Raw genomic sequence first — 19,754 nt, forward strand, 5'->3', positions numbered from 1 at the left:
AGTTGCTATTCTATTCAATTTTGTTGCAAAATATAAATCAAAACCAGGATCAGAACAATTCTCGATATATTTCAAATTTCCCGGGAATTCCCGGGAAATTTGTTGGAAATTTCCCGTTTCCCGGGAATTTTGTAACCCCGGGAAATTGGACGCTCTAGTTTAATCTGATATCTAACCTAAAACTTTAAGAAACCTAAAACTGCTATAATAAACTGTAATACAAAAAGTCAAAGCAGTTATGCCACAGACATAGCCGGAATGGAATAGCATCATTTATGTCAGTAATCGAGTCAATTCCAGGTCACTCAAAAATTCTCGATATTTATTAAACTGGAGTCGAACAAGCTGGAAGTTGTTATCGACTTTGCTATTTGAAATTGTTGAATGCGTTTGGAAAATGCTAGTTTTGTTTAAAATGTATCAGCATACTTGGAACAAACATTATGGCATTTTGATTTTGCTGTATGATGCTATAAGCATTAACAATTTAGCAAAGTTACTTTTGATCCTGTGGCTCGTGTTTTCAAAAATGACGCCTCTGAACCATCGAGCAAAACGTTATCCAACGTCAAAAACATACTTCAAAAGCTAGTTCAAAAAGGCATTTTCAAAAAATATGTTTTCATCAAACAGTTCAAATTAATTGCAAACTGAAGAAAGTCTTAAACCATGAGAATGTATTTAAATGTACAATGATTGAAGTGACAATTATTTTAAATAAATCAGTGATTCTCTATGTTTTTTGATAACACTTTTTTTTTTAAACCCGATGCATTAATATGAACTTAAAACAAACAATACAGGAGATTTTTTTTTGAAAAGGTGCAATAATCCATTTGTATATTTTTGAATGTTTTAGTACATCCTAACTGAAACACTCAAAATAAAAAAAAAGTTTGGTTAAATGGACCTTAAAAAAAGTGTTAAAAATATAATTTGAAACAAAAATTAGGAGTCTTTCTTATTTGGAATGCATGTCCAGAATATTCAAAATTCTAAATACAGGGCTTTGTGTGGCAAAATCTAGAAAAAAAGGCATTATTTAAAAAAAATGACCTTTTTAACATTTTTTAAAACTCGATTTTATTTGAATCGGGTATTAAAGTTCAAATTCAAACTTAAACATTGAGAACAATATTTTTTTGTTTTTATTTATGATTAAAACGGATAATGATCCTTAATACACAAGTTGGGTTTATTGTCTCAGTTTTTTGATCAAGTCATTTCTTACCCAGTAAATAAAGGTCGAATTTCGGAAGATTGAGTAGTTTTGCCAAAATTATTGTGTAAAAATAGTGAAATTAAAAAATAAACTTGTGAAAAATCTTTGGATTTTTTTTATTTTCTGTATAATTTTACATTTTAAACATGTAAGCCTCAATTTTTAACGTTCTAAATTCAACTTTCTTAACTGTGCAGCAGTAGCGTGACCAGGCTCTGACAGAAGGAGGGGGGGGGGCACACGTATGGGATTTTTTTTATTACGGTGTTTGTGAATGATCCAGGGGCCCGGCCCCCCAGCCCCCCCTCTTGTTACCGCCAGTGCTGTACAGGTAAAATTACGTAATAAAGCGGTAATTATTCAATTTATTTATCAATTTAATCAATTTATCAATTTATCATTTTTCTAAAACTCGATTTTATTTACTGTATATTTATTCTGAATTTAAAAAAATATTTGATCAATATGATTTGAAGAATTATTTCAAGTTGTTTTTTAATTGCATTTGATATATTTTTAAATAAAAAAAACGAAATAAATATCATTCGAAATGTTGTATAGTTTATCTTTAATTATATTGACTTTATTTTGTAAATTAGGCCGTTGTAAATATACAGCACCGCAAAAGTTTTTTTTTTCGGCGAAAAAAACATCTCTTCAATAATTGGATTTTTTGAACACTAATGATGAGAAAACAACTGGACAGGTGTAAATGCATTTTAAAACACTTTTTTCATTGAAATGTTAATACCATGGCTTGCAATTTCAATTTTTATATTTTTTTATTTTTTTGCCCCCCCCCCCCCCCCTAGACTTTGAGTCGAGGTACATAAACTTTAAAAAATATTTGCAACGGCTTTATTATGTTTGAGTCTGCAAGCCAATGATATTTAAAAAAAAACCTTGCTGAATAAAAAACAAAGATTTAATATGCAATTTTTTCTAACTTAATTAAAAAAATGACGCTATAAAAAAAATTAGAAAAGTTCTTCGAATAGATTTTCTTTGTATTTTTTTATAATTTGAATAAATTTCAGTTCCCTATGTCAAATGAATCAATTATGCAAGCACAATAAAAACCCGGTATATTTATTTGAGTTTTAATCACAAATTGTTCAAAGCTTTTGTCTCCCCCTCTATCTTTCATAATCGACCGGATAAATTGGGGGGCAAAAATATATGTTTTCAAACTTCTTCGAAATTTTGAGTGACATAAGTTTTGATAAAACATTGTATTGTTGAAAAAAAAAATGATTTTGAGCCAACTGTAGTAAAGTACTAATGTTTAATGCATTTTCCAACAACTTTTTCATTCAAATGTTGAAATTGTTGCTTGCAATTTCAATATTTAGCCGAGGGACAAAAACTTTGAAAAATATTTGCATCAGCCTATATGTTGGATTCCAAAAATACGAGTTTTTAAATTTAGGATTTTTTTATATGTTTCAAGTGACATCTTTTGCGTAAGAGTTTAGGATGGTAAAAAATATTGTTTTTGGTAATTATTAAATGTCATGGCAAAAAAAATAATCAAAAATCATTTTTAGAGGCAATATTGAATACCGTCAACTGGGGCGAATCGGGACACATGGGGCGAATTGGGACAACAGTTTTAACCATGTCAGAGCACAATATTTTATTTTTCTGGTTGGTTTCGGATAGAACAGACTCAGACCAACAAAATGTGTACACCCATTTCCAAATTTAAAACCTTAAAGTGCTCCAAACACTGCTGTCCCTATTCAGACTGTAGTTCCGATTCACCCCAGGAGACGGTAATAATTAATTGCTTCTCCATTTTGAAACTGCTTACATTTCCTGTCGTTCTCGAAAGGCGAAACGCCCTACTTTTCTTCATCAAAATAACTGAATCGGAAGCTAATGCACAGAGTACTCTGTGTTAAACTGTGGCATAGACATTTCCCAAATAGATGCTATTAAGTTAGATTTTTCAGCAATTGTATTGAAAAGTAATCCTTTTCAATATTATTTTGATCTCGCTGGATAAATGCACAACTCATGCTGAAAAATCCTCCTTTTTCAACATAAATATAATCTAGGTACTATCACACATTTTTTGATAAAGTGCCTGTTTAAAAGGACTTATAAGGGATTTTTTTGAGTTAAGTTAAATATACTCGAAATTAAAAATTCCTTATGGATGAAAAGCATCCATGCAGTAAAATTTTCTATTTTTTTACTTTGTTGATCATTAAAATTTGTGTAATATTAGATTTCTCAGTTATACGCGGATCATTGGTATGGAAAGTAACTTTTGAGTAAGATTAAAGCACTTATTTTTGTTATTGTCTTATGATGGGCTAGTTTTTTAAGTTTAAATTTATTTATCAAGAGCAGAAAATTCCAGAATAGATTATTTTTTTTAAATTGAAAATTAAACCAATAGATTCCGAGGTATCGAGAGTTGAAAAATGAGGACTTATTAGATGACTCTGGGAACAGCTCATTTTCAAGAGGATGATTAACAAAGTGTTTTTTTAATTCTATAGAATTGATGAAATTGGTGTTTTATTCAGTTGGAATTTTTTTTGCGATGGCTAAACTTCATATCATACTTCATTTCGCATGTTTTGGTTTAATTTTCACTTGGAATTCTTTAATTTGCCTATTTTTTGTGCTAAATGTTTCACTTTTGATTTGCATACTGTTAAGGAGCATCCGAAAACAAAACAAAAAAAACCTATCAAAACTCACTTTTGCACCACCCTTTCCCTCCTCTACTCCCCCACCCACTCCAACAGGACTTTGCCACGATCCGGAAGAACAAGTTCGCCCGGCGCTGCTCGTCCCTGCGCCAGCAGCCCACCGATCCGGCCACTCCGGGGGCGGGCGGCCCGTCGGCGGCCAGCGTCGTACTGGAGCTGGGCTCCTCCTCGAACGCGTCGCCCGCCCAGTCGATGACCATCCACGAGAACAGCTCGCCCAAAAAGCCCAAATGGGAGGTGATTGAGCACTTCAAGAGCTCGAACCGCGGCCCGGAATCGATCAGCAGCAGTTTGATTGCGGTGAGTTTTTTTTTTGGTTCGTTTTGACCCTCATTATGCATAAGGGTTGTTGGTGGGTGTCCTGGATTGGAAAGCCACTTTAGAAGTTGAGGGTTCATTTTTTTAAACGATGGGATTTTAATTAAAGGCTCTGAAATGGAAATGTGATATTGATTGAACGACTGTAGTTAAATCATGTCTAGTTGGATAAATTTTCTAAAAAAAATAAGAGATCTTTCCAGTGAACCCTTTTAGTTAAATCATATTTCTGCACGAAAAGACTGCAATCTCGCAAGCTTAAAGGTTATGTTTCCATTCCTTGGAAGCACCTGGAGGTGTCGCAAAAATTGCTCACTTTTCCCTTATCTCCGATTGGCACACCCCTTTGCATCTGCACGGTGTAACTAAAGTGTGCTCCCCCCCCCCCTCTCACCTTCAACAACCCAGTTTCCCACCTGCATTTCGTTAGCAGTTCTGCAATTTGTATCTCAAATCTCACCTCGGTCTCTCGTTAAAGCAAAACCCAGGTGTGCCTTCCCATAAGTAAGTGCACGATGACGTTCAGATGCACAAACCGAGGGAACGATAAAGCCAGATGTCCTCTGGGGCTGCTGCACCTGTATCTCATCTTACCGTTTTGGAATCCTTTTGCAACCATGGTTTTATTCGTTTTTTCCCTTAACCCTCTGCTGTGGTGTAGCTGCGGCAATCGCCGATCTAAATTCTATTTGCTCGAAATTAAATGGTTCATTAAGTTTAAGCATCGCGATAAGCAGCACGCTGAAGCAGTGTTGCGACTTCATTTTATTGCGCTGCATTCTCGTCTACTGGCATTTGAGGGTTTTGGCACTGAGGGCGAATCCTTTTCACATAGGTACGAGATTCAAATCATTTGAAAAGAAGCTTTTTTGTACCTTTTTCCTTGTGGGGATGAATCGTTACCTCAATGGCAATACAACTAATAGACTTTACGTACTATCTTAACTGAAACCAGGTGGGCATGTAACTAAAAATAGCTTTGAAAGCATAGCAACTGTTTAAAATTTTTGAAATGTCATTTGAATCTAATAGGGGGAAAAAATATATTTTTCTTCAAATGGGTGAACTTCATAATAATTTTAAAAAATAACCTTGTGTGAAATTTTCTCAACCTCTTTAAAAATATATTTTCAGATTTTTGGAATCACGACTTTCACTTCAAAAGGTCTTAATCCGAATTATTTGGCCCTTTTTAAATGTATTTCGTGATTTAAAAAATCTGAAAATATTTGTTAGAATAGGTTGCGAAAATTTCACAAGAGTAGATTTTTTTAAATTGTTTAAAAAATCGGATTAATATTTTCCACGTTTTCATTGATTGCACTAAGAAAAACTAAGTTTTGATCATATTAATTTTTTGCAAGGCCAAATCTCATCAACCAAAGGTCGCATCAACAATGTGCAAAAAAAAAAAAAAATCAAATTTATACCAAAACATTTTTTTTCTATTTTTTTGGGGGAATTTTCGATACTTTCTAAAAATCACTATGAATTAAAAAAAAAAACGTATTTTGACAAAAGTAAAAACCTCCGTCATATCTTATAGCTCAATAGTTGATCTAATTTTAGAATACAAAACATTTTAAACTCATTTTTAACACTGCAAAAACCATTTTAAAATATTGTAACATGGTTTTCAAGCACTCCTGAAAGTTTCATGACGGTATTTCAGGATTGAACTGAGTTATAGACGAATTAAGCTCAACATTTTGCCATGCGAAAAGCGAACTATTGAACTTTCTGTTCGTTTTTCTCCAAACACCGACTTGATTTACGGGTGCCACGATATCTCGCAATTGCATTGATCAAATTGGCTTAAAATTGAGGTGAAGACTCTCAAGACATATCGCGTGTGTATAACGAAGCCCGATTTCTAAATTTTGCTTTTTGCCTTCCTCACTTTACTGAGGAAAGGCTATAAAATCACTCGAAAAACGAACTTTTTAGTTAGACCTCCTAGACCTACATTCATTTGTACATATCACCAGCTTAGCAAATGTCTGTGTGTTTGGCTGTATGTAGACATGTGTACCAAATCAATGTCACTGGAATATCTTGTCACAGGCTCAACCGATTTTGGCCGGAATGGTTTTTAATCGATCCGTCTTAACGTCCCCTAAGTTGCTATTTAAATTCATGCAGTTTGATCATGTATTTAAAAAGTTATGTTAAAAAAACTGTTTCTTATTAAATTAATATTATGGTAAAAAGGGTGGTTTTTTCATGAAACCCTCACATGTTATATATTTTTAGAAAGCATTTGAGTAGACCTTTCTTGTGGATTAAGAATTTTTAAGATCTGACTTACCTATCTAAAATTACAAGCAGTTTAAAAAATGGTCTGAATTTACATAACCTCAAATAGTCCCGTCTGATCGCCACGAAAAAAGCCTTGTAGAGGGATGCCATTTTCCTGAAAGGCGGTGTCTGTATAATCTTGACAAAAAGTCTGTAGGAAGTCTGTTTTTTTTTACTCGTCACTTATTTTTATTAGGACCTCTTAGGTGCTGCGATCACGTTAGGGGAGATCCATAAACCATGTGGACACTTTAGGGGATTGCAATCACTCTATAAATGAGAGGAAGGCACCAACCACCGAAAGGTGGATTAAGTTAGGTTTTTTTTTTAAATACAAAAATCATTCGTTGAAGTTTTTTTATATGAAAAACAAAAAAATATTTTTATCTTTTTTAAAAATAAACTTTTTTTTGCAAATCGGCCTTCGGCAAAATGATCCTTATAAGCTACCTTTGAAAATTTTGATTTTTGGGTCATATATGACCCATTTTTGGGTTAAAGAGTCTTCTCAAAAATTTTGCGCCGATTTGGTCAAGGCAGTGTTGAGATATCGTGGCACCCGTTTTCTGAAACTGATAACTTCAAATAGCTATATCTCGGCAATCATACAGCCAAATGTTTTCAAATTTGTTTTGTTAGTAGATGAAAATGTTTATTTTAATACCTTGAAAACTTACCGACTGTGCTCATACCGAATTATGACCTTTTTTTTGCTGATATACATGTATGTAACCCCTTAAGTTTTATGGTTTATTTCGATCCCTGGTCCAAATATTCAAACTTTGTAAAAAGTGCCCTATTAAAATAAAAATACAAAAATATACGTAATACCTATGCAATGATTTTTTTTTAATAATTCACGTTCAATTAGAGAAGTTTTTCCAAAGAAACTTTAAAATTTCAGCAGTATTTATTTGCCTAGTGATTTTAAAGAATTTTTTTTAAAGAAGGTGATATTTTCAAAATCATAACTTGCCATTACTTTTTAACATAACTTGATTTTTTTCAAATATATATCAAAAGCAATTCGTCCAAAGTTAATTTTTTTGCTACAAATCGTGCTTTCCATTTCATTAGGGCACAAAACTTTTGTAAACAAGAGTGTATCCCTCTCACACCTTATGCAATCTGTCATTTGAGTGAAAGGGATACACTATTGTTTACAAAAGTTTTGTGCCCTTTTGAAATGTTAAGCTCCAATTGGGCACAATATTAATAGTTTCTTTCAAATTACAAAACAAAAATTACAAAAATATTGAGAAAAAAAATCACAAAAGTAAGAAAACTTGGGATTTTCCACTCTAATGGCAAGTCCCACGATTTTTTTAGTTGAGTAACGAAAAAAGGCAAAAATGATTTCACAATAAAATCTGATTTAAAATTTTGTTTAAAATTTTGTTGAAAATCGTAAATTTTGGTCAAAATCAAAGTATATGTTCAATTCAAGTCAATTTCTCATCACCAGTCAGAGCACTGATTCATACAAATTGTAAAATAATTATTCATGTAAAAATCAAAGTATATTTTTTATAAAAGTTTAAAAATAGCTCAATCGTGACTTAAACTCATCAAAATATGCAAATGAAAATTTACATATTTTTTATAGGAGTGTGTTTGTAAATTTGAAAACACTATTTTATTTCCTTGGAGCCCTAAATTTCACTTATTTTCGAAAAAAAAAACGACAAAAAATAATACAAAATAAATAAAATGGGATAATCGTTTTTTTCAGAGCAAAACAATTAGGAGTCTGTCCAATTTGTCTTGAAATTTACATACAACTTTATCAAAGCCATCTTTCTACAAAGTGAAGTTAAAGGTCGATCTTTTTTTCTCACAAAAATGTAGAGAGCTGCATTAAGTAAAGCCCAAAATGAAACCATAAATTTACTCCTTAACCAACCAGCGCGCGGTATCGTTTCACTTCCCTCTTGCAACCCCGAAGAAAATAAACCCCAAAAATCGCCCATCAAAGTCCAATCGTCGCCCAATTTATAACATTCGCAACAATTTGTTCGGGCCATCCTTCGAACAAAAAAAAAGGACGCAAAACCATAAAAAAGCTAGTGGGAACAACGAAAAAAAGGAGGACACTTTTTCATCCTGCCAATCTGTCTAGGCCTGGTACCAAGCAGTCCATTTATTACACCCCCACACACACACAGTCTAGGTCTAGTCTACCCTTCCTTGTACGACCCCTTCTTAACGAACTGTGTAGGGTTGAGCAGCCAATTGTGGATGCTGCCATAAAATGGTCATAACTAAGGGTAGAAGGGTGTTTGTTAGACTTTTTATTTAATTTAAATTTCAACCGAGAATAAGAAGCTCTAAGAATAGTGTTTAAAATTTTAGAGCTTTTTTGGTTAAAAATGTTGATACTAGGGTCGTCACCCCTGCTATTGTCACTTATCACTGAATTTGTAGCACACAGCTGAATTGTTGGCTTGTGTGCACAATTCCTAAAGCAAAAGCTCCATTGATTTGAGTGGTGATAAATGTCATCTGGAAAATTGCTTCTTACAGCGAACTGGCAGCAATTCGAGACGAGAGCGAAAAGAAAGCTGAAGAACCAAACCAGTCAATCTGAATAGGGGAAAACCACATTTTAGTCTAGTGTTCGACACTGATTTTCCTCTTTGTGCTGCAGCTTTATGTCCTTTCCTGTCCCAACGCAACGCCAGCTGTGATCGTACTACTGAGCTGGCAACAGTTGGTTTGAGGTTTTTTTTTTCTGCCGTTAACTGACGTAAAGTTAAGGGTAGTTTTGTGGATATACGCCACTTTACTGTGAAATAGCTGTAACTAAAGCTGGGAACCCGGATTGACTCCGGAATCCATTCAGGGTGGGCACTCGAGCGGAATGCGATTCGATTTTGCAGTTTGTGTGGCTTTAAAACCGGAAGCAGAACTTGCTGGAGGTTGAAAGTTGAAGAAAAACCCCCGAAACGGATTTTCATGGGAGTTGTTTGGGGGGCAAAGAAGGGGCTGTTTTTCAATCACTTTATGGCGGGCTTCGTATCATTTCATTTCGGAGAGGGGCAATCAAGAAAAAAATGTGAACAGTAGGTTTAGAGTGCAAACGAACGGACGAGCCATCATCATTTTTATGGCATCAATCGAGCGTTTTTGATGGGCTGTGAAAACGGTACCGTACACCACACTTTGAATGAATTGTGGCCATGGGAACGGACATGGAATAACCGATTGCCTGGGTGACCCCAGTTGGGATGTTGGGAAGTGCTACATGAATGGGTTACACTCAGAAGCCATTGAGATAAAGATTTTTTTTAAGTATTCGTTTCCCAGCCAATTCAGGAAATTTAAAATAATCGTACCATTTTATTTTTGTGCTCACTCAAAACTTGTTCACCACAAATTATGACACACACTCACCCTCACCTTTCATTTTACCCCTCAATTTTCATGAAATCTCGCGCAATCGCTTCTTCTCGGTTGCAATGACAAAGTTTTTCTTGCAAATTGCTGTCCCTGTCTCGTTCGGCAGTCTCCTCCTCAGTGGCATAAAATAACATGCCCTTAGGATGGATATTACCAAGAAAAACAGCAGCGGCGAAAAAAAACGGAAAACAAACATTGAAACTGAGGTTTGAAGCGCGCGGAAATGTTTGCTTCAAAAGGGGGCCGGATTTACTAAAAAGAATTGAGGGAAAAGCTTTATTTACACGATCCACTAAACTTACGAGATATAAAAAAAAATACTGCAAGCTTTATTTCACACTTCTGTTTCTTACACGAATCATCAAAGTGTTTTTTTTTTGTGATATTGAGGCGATTCGTTTATTTTTTATTGGAATTTTTAATCTGGTTGAAACTTTATCGGTAACTTCCTAATGCCCAGAGATGTCATTTTGAATCACCAGTTTGTCCGTACTATTTTCCATGCAAATTTGACAGCAATCCATACAAAAAAGGTAAATGAAAATTCAACAATCTGAATCTATTCAAGAAATTTTCGATCGATTTGGTGTCTTCGGCAAAGTTGTAAAAAGCCATCTTTTAAGGAAAACTTAAGAGTTTTTCATTTTTCAGCAACTTGTATATAAAGTCACAGCTTTTGAATTTTTAAAAATAATGCTCAATGTGAAAAAATAGGCAAGCTTAGAAAATTCCCTACATTTTTCTATTTGAACTTTGTTAATACGGCTGCAGAGATAAAAAGTCAAGAAAAATTGAAATTTCTCAGTGTTGCCCAACAAGCCCTTTTTATTAGATCACCGGTATCCTAGGAACTATGGTACGATATTATACAAAATGGATCATTGTTGATATTTTCTGAGCTTTTGAAAACAGTTATTTCAAAATCAACAGTAACATTTCAAAGGGGTTGAAATCATGAATTGAAACCTATAGAGAAGTTTTTATTTTATTTTTGATGATCAATTTTTTTTTACGAATATTTCATTTTTCAATGTTGAATATCGGACCATTAGTTCCTGAGATCAAAAAACGGGGCCAAATTGGACAACACTGAGAAAATCGATTTTTCTTGTGTTTATTTTTTTTTATTTTTGCAGGGTCATACTAAGCAACCAAAAGCCGTACCCACAAGGGAAAATCTATTTTTTTTTAAATGGGCAAACGAGAAACAACGAAATATAAAAAAAAAAACAAAAAGAATGCCTAAAATGGCTTTAATTTGAAAACGGGTAATTTACAAAATTTCACTGTAATCGCTAAAATACGTATTTTTCATAGAACAAAAAGTTAGAAAATAGTTATTTAAGCTGCCATTTCCCGTTACTAAGCTGTTGAAAATCGAAAGACGTGTTATTTTACGGGAAATTTAATGTACTTTTCGAATCTGCAATTACCCAGAAGGGTATTTTTTTATTTGGAACACAAATTTTTCAATTCAAAATTTCGTGTTTTTTGTAACTTTGTAGAGTTATTTTTCAGTGTAACAAAATTCTACAAAGTTGTAGAATAGACAAGTTGGATGTATAAACATAAGGGACTATTATGAATACAAAGAGACGAGTTGTTCCTTTTAATTCCGCTATATATATTTTTAATATCTTGACAGATACGTATTTCGTCTACTACTTGCAGACTTCATCAGTGTTCTGTTCTCGAGTCGAGAACAGAACACTGATGAAGTCTGCAAGTAGTAGACGAAACACGTATATGTCAAGATATTAAAAATATATAGCGTAATTAAAAGGAACAACTCGTCTCTTTGTATTCATAGTAATGAATTCTGCTAAAACGCTCAACCAAACCACAATAAGGGACTATCAATAAACCACGTGAACACTTTTTTGTTAACAACTTTCATACAAAACAAATCTGTTTGTATTGTAATGAGGTTGACCGAAGGTCTCTACAACATCGATCCGTCCGAGGTCAAGGGTTGGTCAAGGGTTTCAAGATCAACACTACACCCAAAGTTAAAAAACGAGGGGATAGTCCTCACGAAAAGAATCGTGAGGAAAGTGCTATTTGGCGAGAGTATAGTCCTCTCGCGTGTTCATTCGTTCATAAGAACAGTTCATCCTATTGAGTGGCTTATATGGACAAATGACCGCCACTTAGTCACCGAACCATGGTGGCCCATACGGCAAAGGCACGGTTCAATATGCCGAAGGTCTTGGGTTCGAGTCTCGACATCGGTACTTTTGTTTTTTGATAGATGAACTTTTTTTGAAGATGAACCCATGAGTAAAGTACTCTCGGTTATTTCGGGATTTATCCTCTCCGTCCGCACACAGTACCATTTTACTACCGAAACGTGCTCTTTATCCTCTCGTATGCCGATGCCCAGTTCTGGGTGTACTACCAATGAAGATCCACCAAAACTGGGTCTAGCCTACACGGGCCGGGTGAAGAAGGCTCACCGCAAACGCGGTAAAAGTTGATTTGTATAATTATAAAGATAGTTTGAATTTAAATAAATATTGGGCAAGTAACATTTTCACGTTCAAGTTTGAAGCGTGGACAATGAAAAAATAACCCTTCTAGGTTATTACCGTTTCCAAAAGTACATTAAATTTCCCTTGAAATGACATGTCTCAATTTTTTTTTTTTACAGTCGAGTAACGAAAAATTCACCATCACCATCTTTTTTCGAATGTTCAAAAATTGAACACCCAAACGGTGGTCGCATAGGGGGATGGCGTCGCTATTTTTAGACCACGTTTTCCACTTTTTCACCATCGAAACCGACTACTTTGTCGACTTCATTTTGCTGGGCGAGATAGGACGCCGTCTATTTTTAGACGACGACTCAGCACTTTTCCACTCTTGCACTTAAAAAAACCAAGTTGGCAGCACGATGTAACGCCACGTCCCTATGATTGTGATGCATGGCGGCATGAAAGTATATCAAAATCTGCATGAAATCTGTCCTCATGCATTTTTTGCGATATAGGGGTATGACATTTTTGCCCGTTACCGACAATTATCGAAATTACCGACGGCTTTTTGGTTGTATTTCACAAAAAAAAACCCTTAACAGAACAAGGATTGAACCACCAACTTCTTGGTTATTGATCCGACACGCTACCACCGCGCCATAGACGCTTGATGAATTGAGAGGGACAGAGCACCAACATATTCTTCTCTCTAAAGTTTTGCTTGAAGACGCGCTAGCATTATATGTGTTGGTGAGAACTGCAGATCGCTGACATGTTTACACGCGGGCAAAAAAGAGCTATGAGCTTGCTGCAAAAACTGTTATAAAATGTAACATTTTCTGCAGCAAATCCACTGTTGCAGATTCTGATACATATTTTTCTTTTGGGTGAAGGGGTCGTACCGCCCACCCGTCACGATATCGAAAAATGGAGCTCGGATTTGTGATCAGGGACAAAAGTTACCCCTTAGAACAAAATTTCACGCAAATCGAAGAGGGGTCGGGGCAACTGCTGTGTGAGTTGGCGGAGAATGACCCTTGGACAATTTCCAATCTGTATGAATATTGTTTTGGGGCGATTTGGTCAACAAACTTTAGCCAAATCACAAAATATAAATATAGAATATAGAAATGTATAGTCTCAGATTTATTTCTTAAGCTGTATGAAACCACTCTGACTTAATTTCACCCCGTACTAACGGCAGTGTAATCAATCCTGAATTTCAAAACATTAAATCTGTGCCAAACTTTATTCTCGCACGCTTTCAACGACTTAAGAAATCTTCAAAAAGTCAACAGAGCTGCTGCTGCTTCCCCCAAGCAACCAGACTAGGTAAAACTCAATCCAGCCGGCAGCAGCAGTGCTGGGAAAACGTCTAACAGCAAAAGTGGTTGAGCTGGAAAATAGTGTCACACGGTTGGCACCTGCAGGGCGTACAACCAGCTAAACTCCTAGCGACAACGACGATGACGATGGAATAAAAGCACATCCACCGTCTTCTTCTTCTCCGTCGTACAAAAGCATCGTACAACTTGCTTAAGGGTGAATTTTCCAGAAGAAAGCTCCCCCCACTGAAAGGCACACGGCATTCCCTCTGAATCAGAGCGAAACATGATGGAACATCGGAGTCGACAACGACGACGTCGTTGATGATGACACAAGAGCTATTAATAGTTGACACACAGAGCTCGACGAGCGTACCACCCCGCGGCCAAAGGATGAGTTAACTGGGGGAATTTTGAGTGCAGAGCAATTCACCTGCAAATGGGGCCAGTTTGCAAGTGCGCTTGGGAGAAAAGTACGAAGCTTTCACTGTTGAAGTCATGTTTCTATATTAGTTTGAGAAAATGCTGTCAAACCGCACTCATGTTTCTAGTTGTATTCAGCTGATTCAACCGTCACCCAGGAAGCAAAACTTCCTGCATCCTTCAGAAAAAAGTATGCTTTTTCCCAGACTACCATTCATTCAAATTGCATTTAAAACCAAACCGCAGTGCAATTTTTCCTAGCTCGAGATTTTCTTTTTTCTCCATCCTCCATAGCTGTAATTGCGCCCCATTCAAAGCTACTCACCTGCGAAGCACGTATTGCTACCTGTAATCAGATTTTTTCCTAAGAAGAGAGGAAAGGGATTTTCCACCGCCAGCAGTCGCGGCGGCGGCAAGCAGATGTTGCCAAGTGAAAATTCACGAGGTGGAAAAATAACGAACCGGAATTTCGCGGGTTTGCTAGATGAATTCTTGCTTGAATTGGATATGTCGAGATTTTGGAATTATTTTTTAGATTTTTATCGTTAACAGTTAACAGTAGCAAGTACAAAAATAATTGAACTTTTTTTTCGAAAATGTTTAAAATGTACTCAACAAATATTCTTTTCCAATGTAAGGATTGGTTTAGTAGGGAAAATATACCCTTTCTAATCAAACACCTATCTTCGTCATCTGGAGAGTTTGATGCTCCATTAAAGCTCCAAAAATACTATTTAGGCTGTAAACTTACCAGCAACAGCACCGCCTCGAGTAAGCACGCAAATGTATGCTACTTACTGGCCAAAAAGATCAAATTTAATGCACTTTTGATCATAATTTCAATTTTGCAAGACCATTTCTCATCATTTTGGTGGCACACACATCCACACGCAAGATCAGAGGTTAACTGCTTAACGAAAGCCGCCATCAATATCTTTTCACTTGCGCTAACGATTTCAAAGCGCTTAAGATATAAAATTGCTTCCAACTACCGGCAACATGTTCTTTTGCACATTAGTTAGTCACTCACTTGAAAAATAATCCCGAAAAATGTAAATAATTAGCAAGCACCATAAAAAAAACAAACGCGCCAAGTCGTTTGACGTTTCAATTTTGATGACCCATTCCAATCGAAGGCTGAAGAAAACCGAGCGAGGAGCGAAGGCAAATAAAGAACAAAGGGTGGCCACCAACACCACCAACATGCTGGTGCAGCGCCTGTTGGAGTGAGCAAGTGCTGCCAGGAAACTTTCGCTATAAATGCTACTTTTCGTGCGCGTTCGCTTAAAATTTCATCAATTTTGGCAGCACTAAGCAGACCCAAAAAAGCGCTGGAAGAAAAAAAGAACTAAGCTGAAAATAGAAAAATGGGCGTGGCCCAATGCACTCGACTGATTAGAATGCATTTTTGAAATATTTTTTTTAAATGCTTGTAAAAGGAATAGCATAACTTTTAATAAAAGTGAAAATAAACAGAAATGTTCACAAAAAGTTGCTCTACTCGTTGGTGTTCTTGGTTTTAGTGAATTTCAAGGAACAATCCAGATTATCCAGCATCATTTAAACACGACCGCTTATTAGGCTTAGGTTTTAGTGAATTTCAAGGAACAATCCAGATTATCCAGCATGATTCAAACACGACCGCTTATTAGGCTTAAGATGGGCATATTTCCCCCAATATTGAATTTATTTTCTACAAAGATTTAAAAAATTAAATATTGAAAACTAGATTGTTGCCGAGATTTGGCAGTTAAAGAAAAGATGCAAATTAAAAAAAAACTCTTAAAGAGATTACTTATTTTCAATTTGTGGAATTCTATATCTCATTAGCATTTTGGCAGATTTTCAAAAGCCAGAATGGTTTTGGAATTTTGATATGAAAAAAATGTGGAGAATTTTCAGAGCCAATTGAACGCACAACCATTTTAAACAATAAAAAGGTTATTATTACCTGGAGATAACCTACACCGAAGCCTCGATTATCCAAAGTTCAATTAGGTTTGTATCGAATGACGAATGAAAAAATAATAAAAAAAACATTTTCTTGTTTTAAACATAAAATTCTAGTTCTGCGACCCAGTTTTAGTCAAATTTGAGTTATTGATTGCTTGTTAAAATATAAAATGTATTTTTTCAAAATAACATCACCGCCATTTTGGCCGCCATCTTGGATTAAAAAAAATCATTTTAGCGTTTTTTAGGGGTCATAAAGCTTGACAATCTAAATTTACTCAACAAATTTTTTTTCCTGATTCGATTATCCGTAGTTTTGATTATCCGAAGTGAAATTTTTCCGAGGCTTTCGGATATCTGAGTCTGGAATGTATTCACGATTTTTTGATATGTTACGTAAATTATCTTGAAAAATCATAGAAAAATATTTTCAGCTTTGAGCAATTTAATCCTTCAAACCTTCATATCAGCAAACATACTGCTTAAGGTTAAACGGGACGCCAGTTTTTGGATAGCTTCTGTTTAACTTTAATCATTTTCTTAACTCGACAGATTGCTTGCTATGCGTCTGCAGAAAACAGAACTTCCCAAGTTACGTCATTTTCCTTAACGGTAATTCCAAAAACTCGAGTCGTGGATGGCGCTGCCTTCCCGTTTCACCTTAATGGGGAGTGAGGAAACAAGTTTCTCTCAAAATATTTGACAAATAAGTTGTTTAAATTGTGTAAATTGGCGAATAAGATGGAACTAGGAACAAGTATTTAATCTGACAAACATACGAGAAGTTCCCCTGTTTAAAAATGTATTTCACAAGTTAAGGAAAAATCAATTTTCCAGGTTACCCTAAACAATCTGAAAATATAATGTATAATGAAATAATAATTTAGGCTATGTTTGATAAATTGAGATATTTATTCAAAATTGATAAAAAAAATTCTAATCAATGTCAACTGAAAAAGATAAAATAACTAAAAAAAATTAAGATTATAAGATAACTTTTTGTTGGTACACCCAAACGACGGTCGATCGGTGTGATGCATGGTGGCAGGAAAGTATATCAGAATCTGCATGAAAACTGTCCTCATGCATTTTTTGCGATATAGGGGTATGACATTTTTGCCCGTTACTGACAATTATCGACATTACCGACGGCTTTTTGGTTGTATTTCACAAAAAAAAACCACTAACAGAACGAGGATTGAACCACCAACTTCTTGGATGTTGATCCGATACGCTATAACCGCGCCATGGACGTTTGATGAAATTTGAGTGAAAGAGCACCAACATATTCTTCTCTTTGGAGTGTTGCTCGGGGACGGGCCAGCATTATATGTGTTGGTGAGAACTGCAGATCGCTGAAATGTTTACACGCGGGCAAAAATAATCTACGGGTTTGCTGCAAAAAATGTTATAAAATGTGACATTTTCTGCAGCAAATCCACTGTTGCAGATTTTGAGATATATTTTTCCTTTGGGTGTAGTTTTTTCATGTTTTGATGTTATGTACTCTCTTGTACTAATCTTGCTGGGATTCCTATCTAGTTAGCACAGGAGAACACAGAGATATTGGTTTGGTGAAAGTTAACAACACTTCTTAGCTTTTTTTTTACATTTAGGGTAAAGTATTTATTTACCTTATTAAATTTAGGTCTATTTGATTAAATTTAAATAAATGTTTTTAGCAGTATTTTTTAGTAATAGTTTTACTCTGAACTTAACGATGTCGATTAAAAATTTGGTTGAAGTTAGCCTCTACAAATATCTGGTTAAAATATTGACAAACTAATATAACTTAAGTCCATAATTATATTTTAAAAATTCGGATGTACTCTTGTCCAATGATTTTACTATAAGTGTTACCCAAAATGGGTACTGGACCTTGTTGAGTATGGTAAAAATAATTTGGGAATCAGTGGATTATAAAAAAAAAAATGGTTTTTTGTAGATAAATCCCATTTAAAGGAATCATTGAAGAGGGTTTTGTTTTATGTTAGGCTCCATCAACTGAATACGCCAGGCTTAAAATAATTAAATGTCAATTATTTTATTTTATTGAAAAAAACTTTGTAATAAATTGTTTCGTAAAGAAATTTCAAATTGAGATTAAAAACACAGTACAGCGAATAATAAAAATTCTTTAGTTTTTATTCCGCCTACTAAGCTCCAACAATTATATTCTCACTCATATTTTCTCCCGCTGAAATCCCCACCTTGATCCCACGAATAATAATAAAGTGCAAAAATTAATGCATCAAACCGGAAAAATCTCTCCACGGGAGACCGGCATGCGGGGTGGGGGTGAGGTCACCCGGCCGCGGGGCATTTTTCAATCACGGTTTCGGACGTTAATTGAAATTCCACGGGGCGCACTACGACACAGATTTTGCCCGGTGTGATGGATAGAAACGGAAACATTCCTCTGGAAAGGAAAATTCGTCCTTCAACCGTTATTTTGGGGTTTTCTTTTGGACACAAAATAAATAAATAAAAAATGTTACAAAACCGAATGAGGAATGTTGACCGTTTGCTGACGAAAATATCTCCCGGGGGCAAATTTATTACCCAAAAAAAGTAAACCAGGAATGTCCCGGGAAATAAAGGCGAATCCTCTAGCTCACCGCGGAAGGAGTCGCTGCTGCTGCGTGTAGCCATCATCTCGATGATAAGCACGTCTCGCGGCGGCCACAACGTTAACAACCCACCCTCGCGAATAATGATGATAAATGACCCGATGTTGTGGTGGAAAAAAAAGCTCTCACCAGCGTCGTCCGTGCTTGAAAGCGCACCGGAAACAGGGAGCCTTGTTCTGGAGTGAGCTTTTCCTGTTGTTTCACCGACTTTTTTTGCTTTTGTTTTTATTTTTCTGCTCTGTGGCTTATAAATTTTAAAAGCGTGCTGCACGTGATTTGGAAGCGCCGTTGCACATTGATGGAAATCGGATGGTTTAAATTTAGATTGAAATTTATTGTTATTTTTTTGAAAAATATTGCTTATTGCTCAAGAAATAGACGCTATGAAATCCGTATGCTGTGTAAACTAGTTGTAGTATTAAAATCTCAAGAACCTTTAGAACTTTAGAAAAAATCTTTTGTTAATATGACGATGTGACAGACAGGGATGCCACATGGTTTTTTGAAAAGTCTGTGATAAAGTCTGTGTATGTCTGTGTATTTTTCTAAATTTCAAATATATCAATTTACAGTAATGGAAATCCATCAGAAATTACGTTTTTAAGCATTTGAATACTAACGAAATAAGTTGTGGTTGATAATTTTACAAAATATTAAAAAGTCTGTGCACCTCAAAAAATGTCTGGCACAAGCTCAAATGTCTGTGAAACACAGACAAATCTGTTGATCATTGAGCTCTTCAACAGCAATGTTGACTTTGGCAAAATTTTAGGTAAGGATCAGAACTGCAAACTTTCGTTTTCTTCCACAATGTTGTATTCAAATTTATACGACAAAATGCATTGCACTCTACAAAATAGTACACATTTCAGATAAGACCAATACATCTTACGCTTAAAGTTTTTGTCAGCATCCTTTAAAATTTGTTGAAAAATACAGGAGGTCAAACAAGATAAATTATTTAAAAAAATTATATAGAACTCAAG

At 35.3% G+C, this 19,754-nt stretch overlaps 1 protein-coding gene across 2 annotated transcripts in view; it reads left to right on the plus strand.

The window, feature by feature from the left end:
• LOC120425210 (adenylate cyclase type 6) overlaps positions 1–19,754 on the plus strand; it is a 283,171-nt gene that overhangs the window by 117,287 nt on the left and 146,130 nt on the right. The window contains exon 3 of one of the 2 annotated variants that reach the window (XM_052711138.1): positions 3,985–4,248. The exons of the other annotated variant lie outside the window; for it this stretch is intronic. Coding sequence (XP_052567098.1) covers positions 3,985–4,248 — 264 coding nt within the window. The remainder of the gene's footprint in view (positions 1–3,984; positions 4,249–19,754) is intronic. 2 annotated transcript variants of the gene reach the window in all.

The sequence above is a fragment of the Culex pipiens genome, chromosome 3 (genome assembly GCF_016801865.2).
Source record: "Culex pipiens pallens isolate TS chromosome 3, TS_CPP_V2, whole genome shotgun sequence".
NCBI lineage: Eukaryota > Metazoa > Arthropoda > Insecta > Diptera > Culicidae > Culex > Culex pipiens.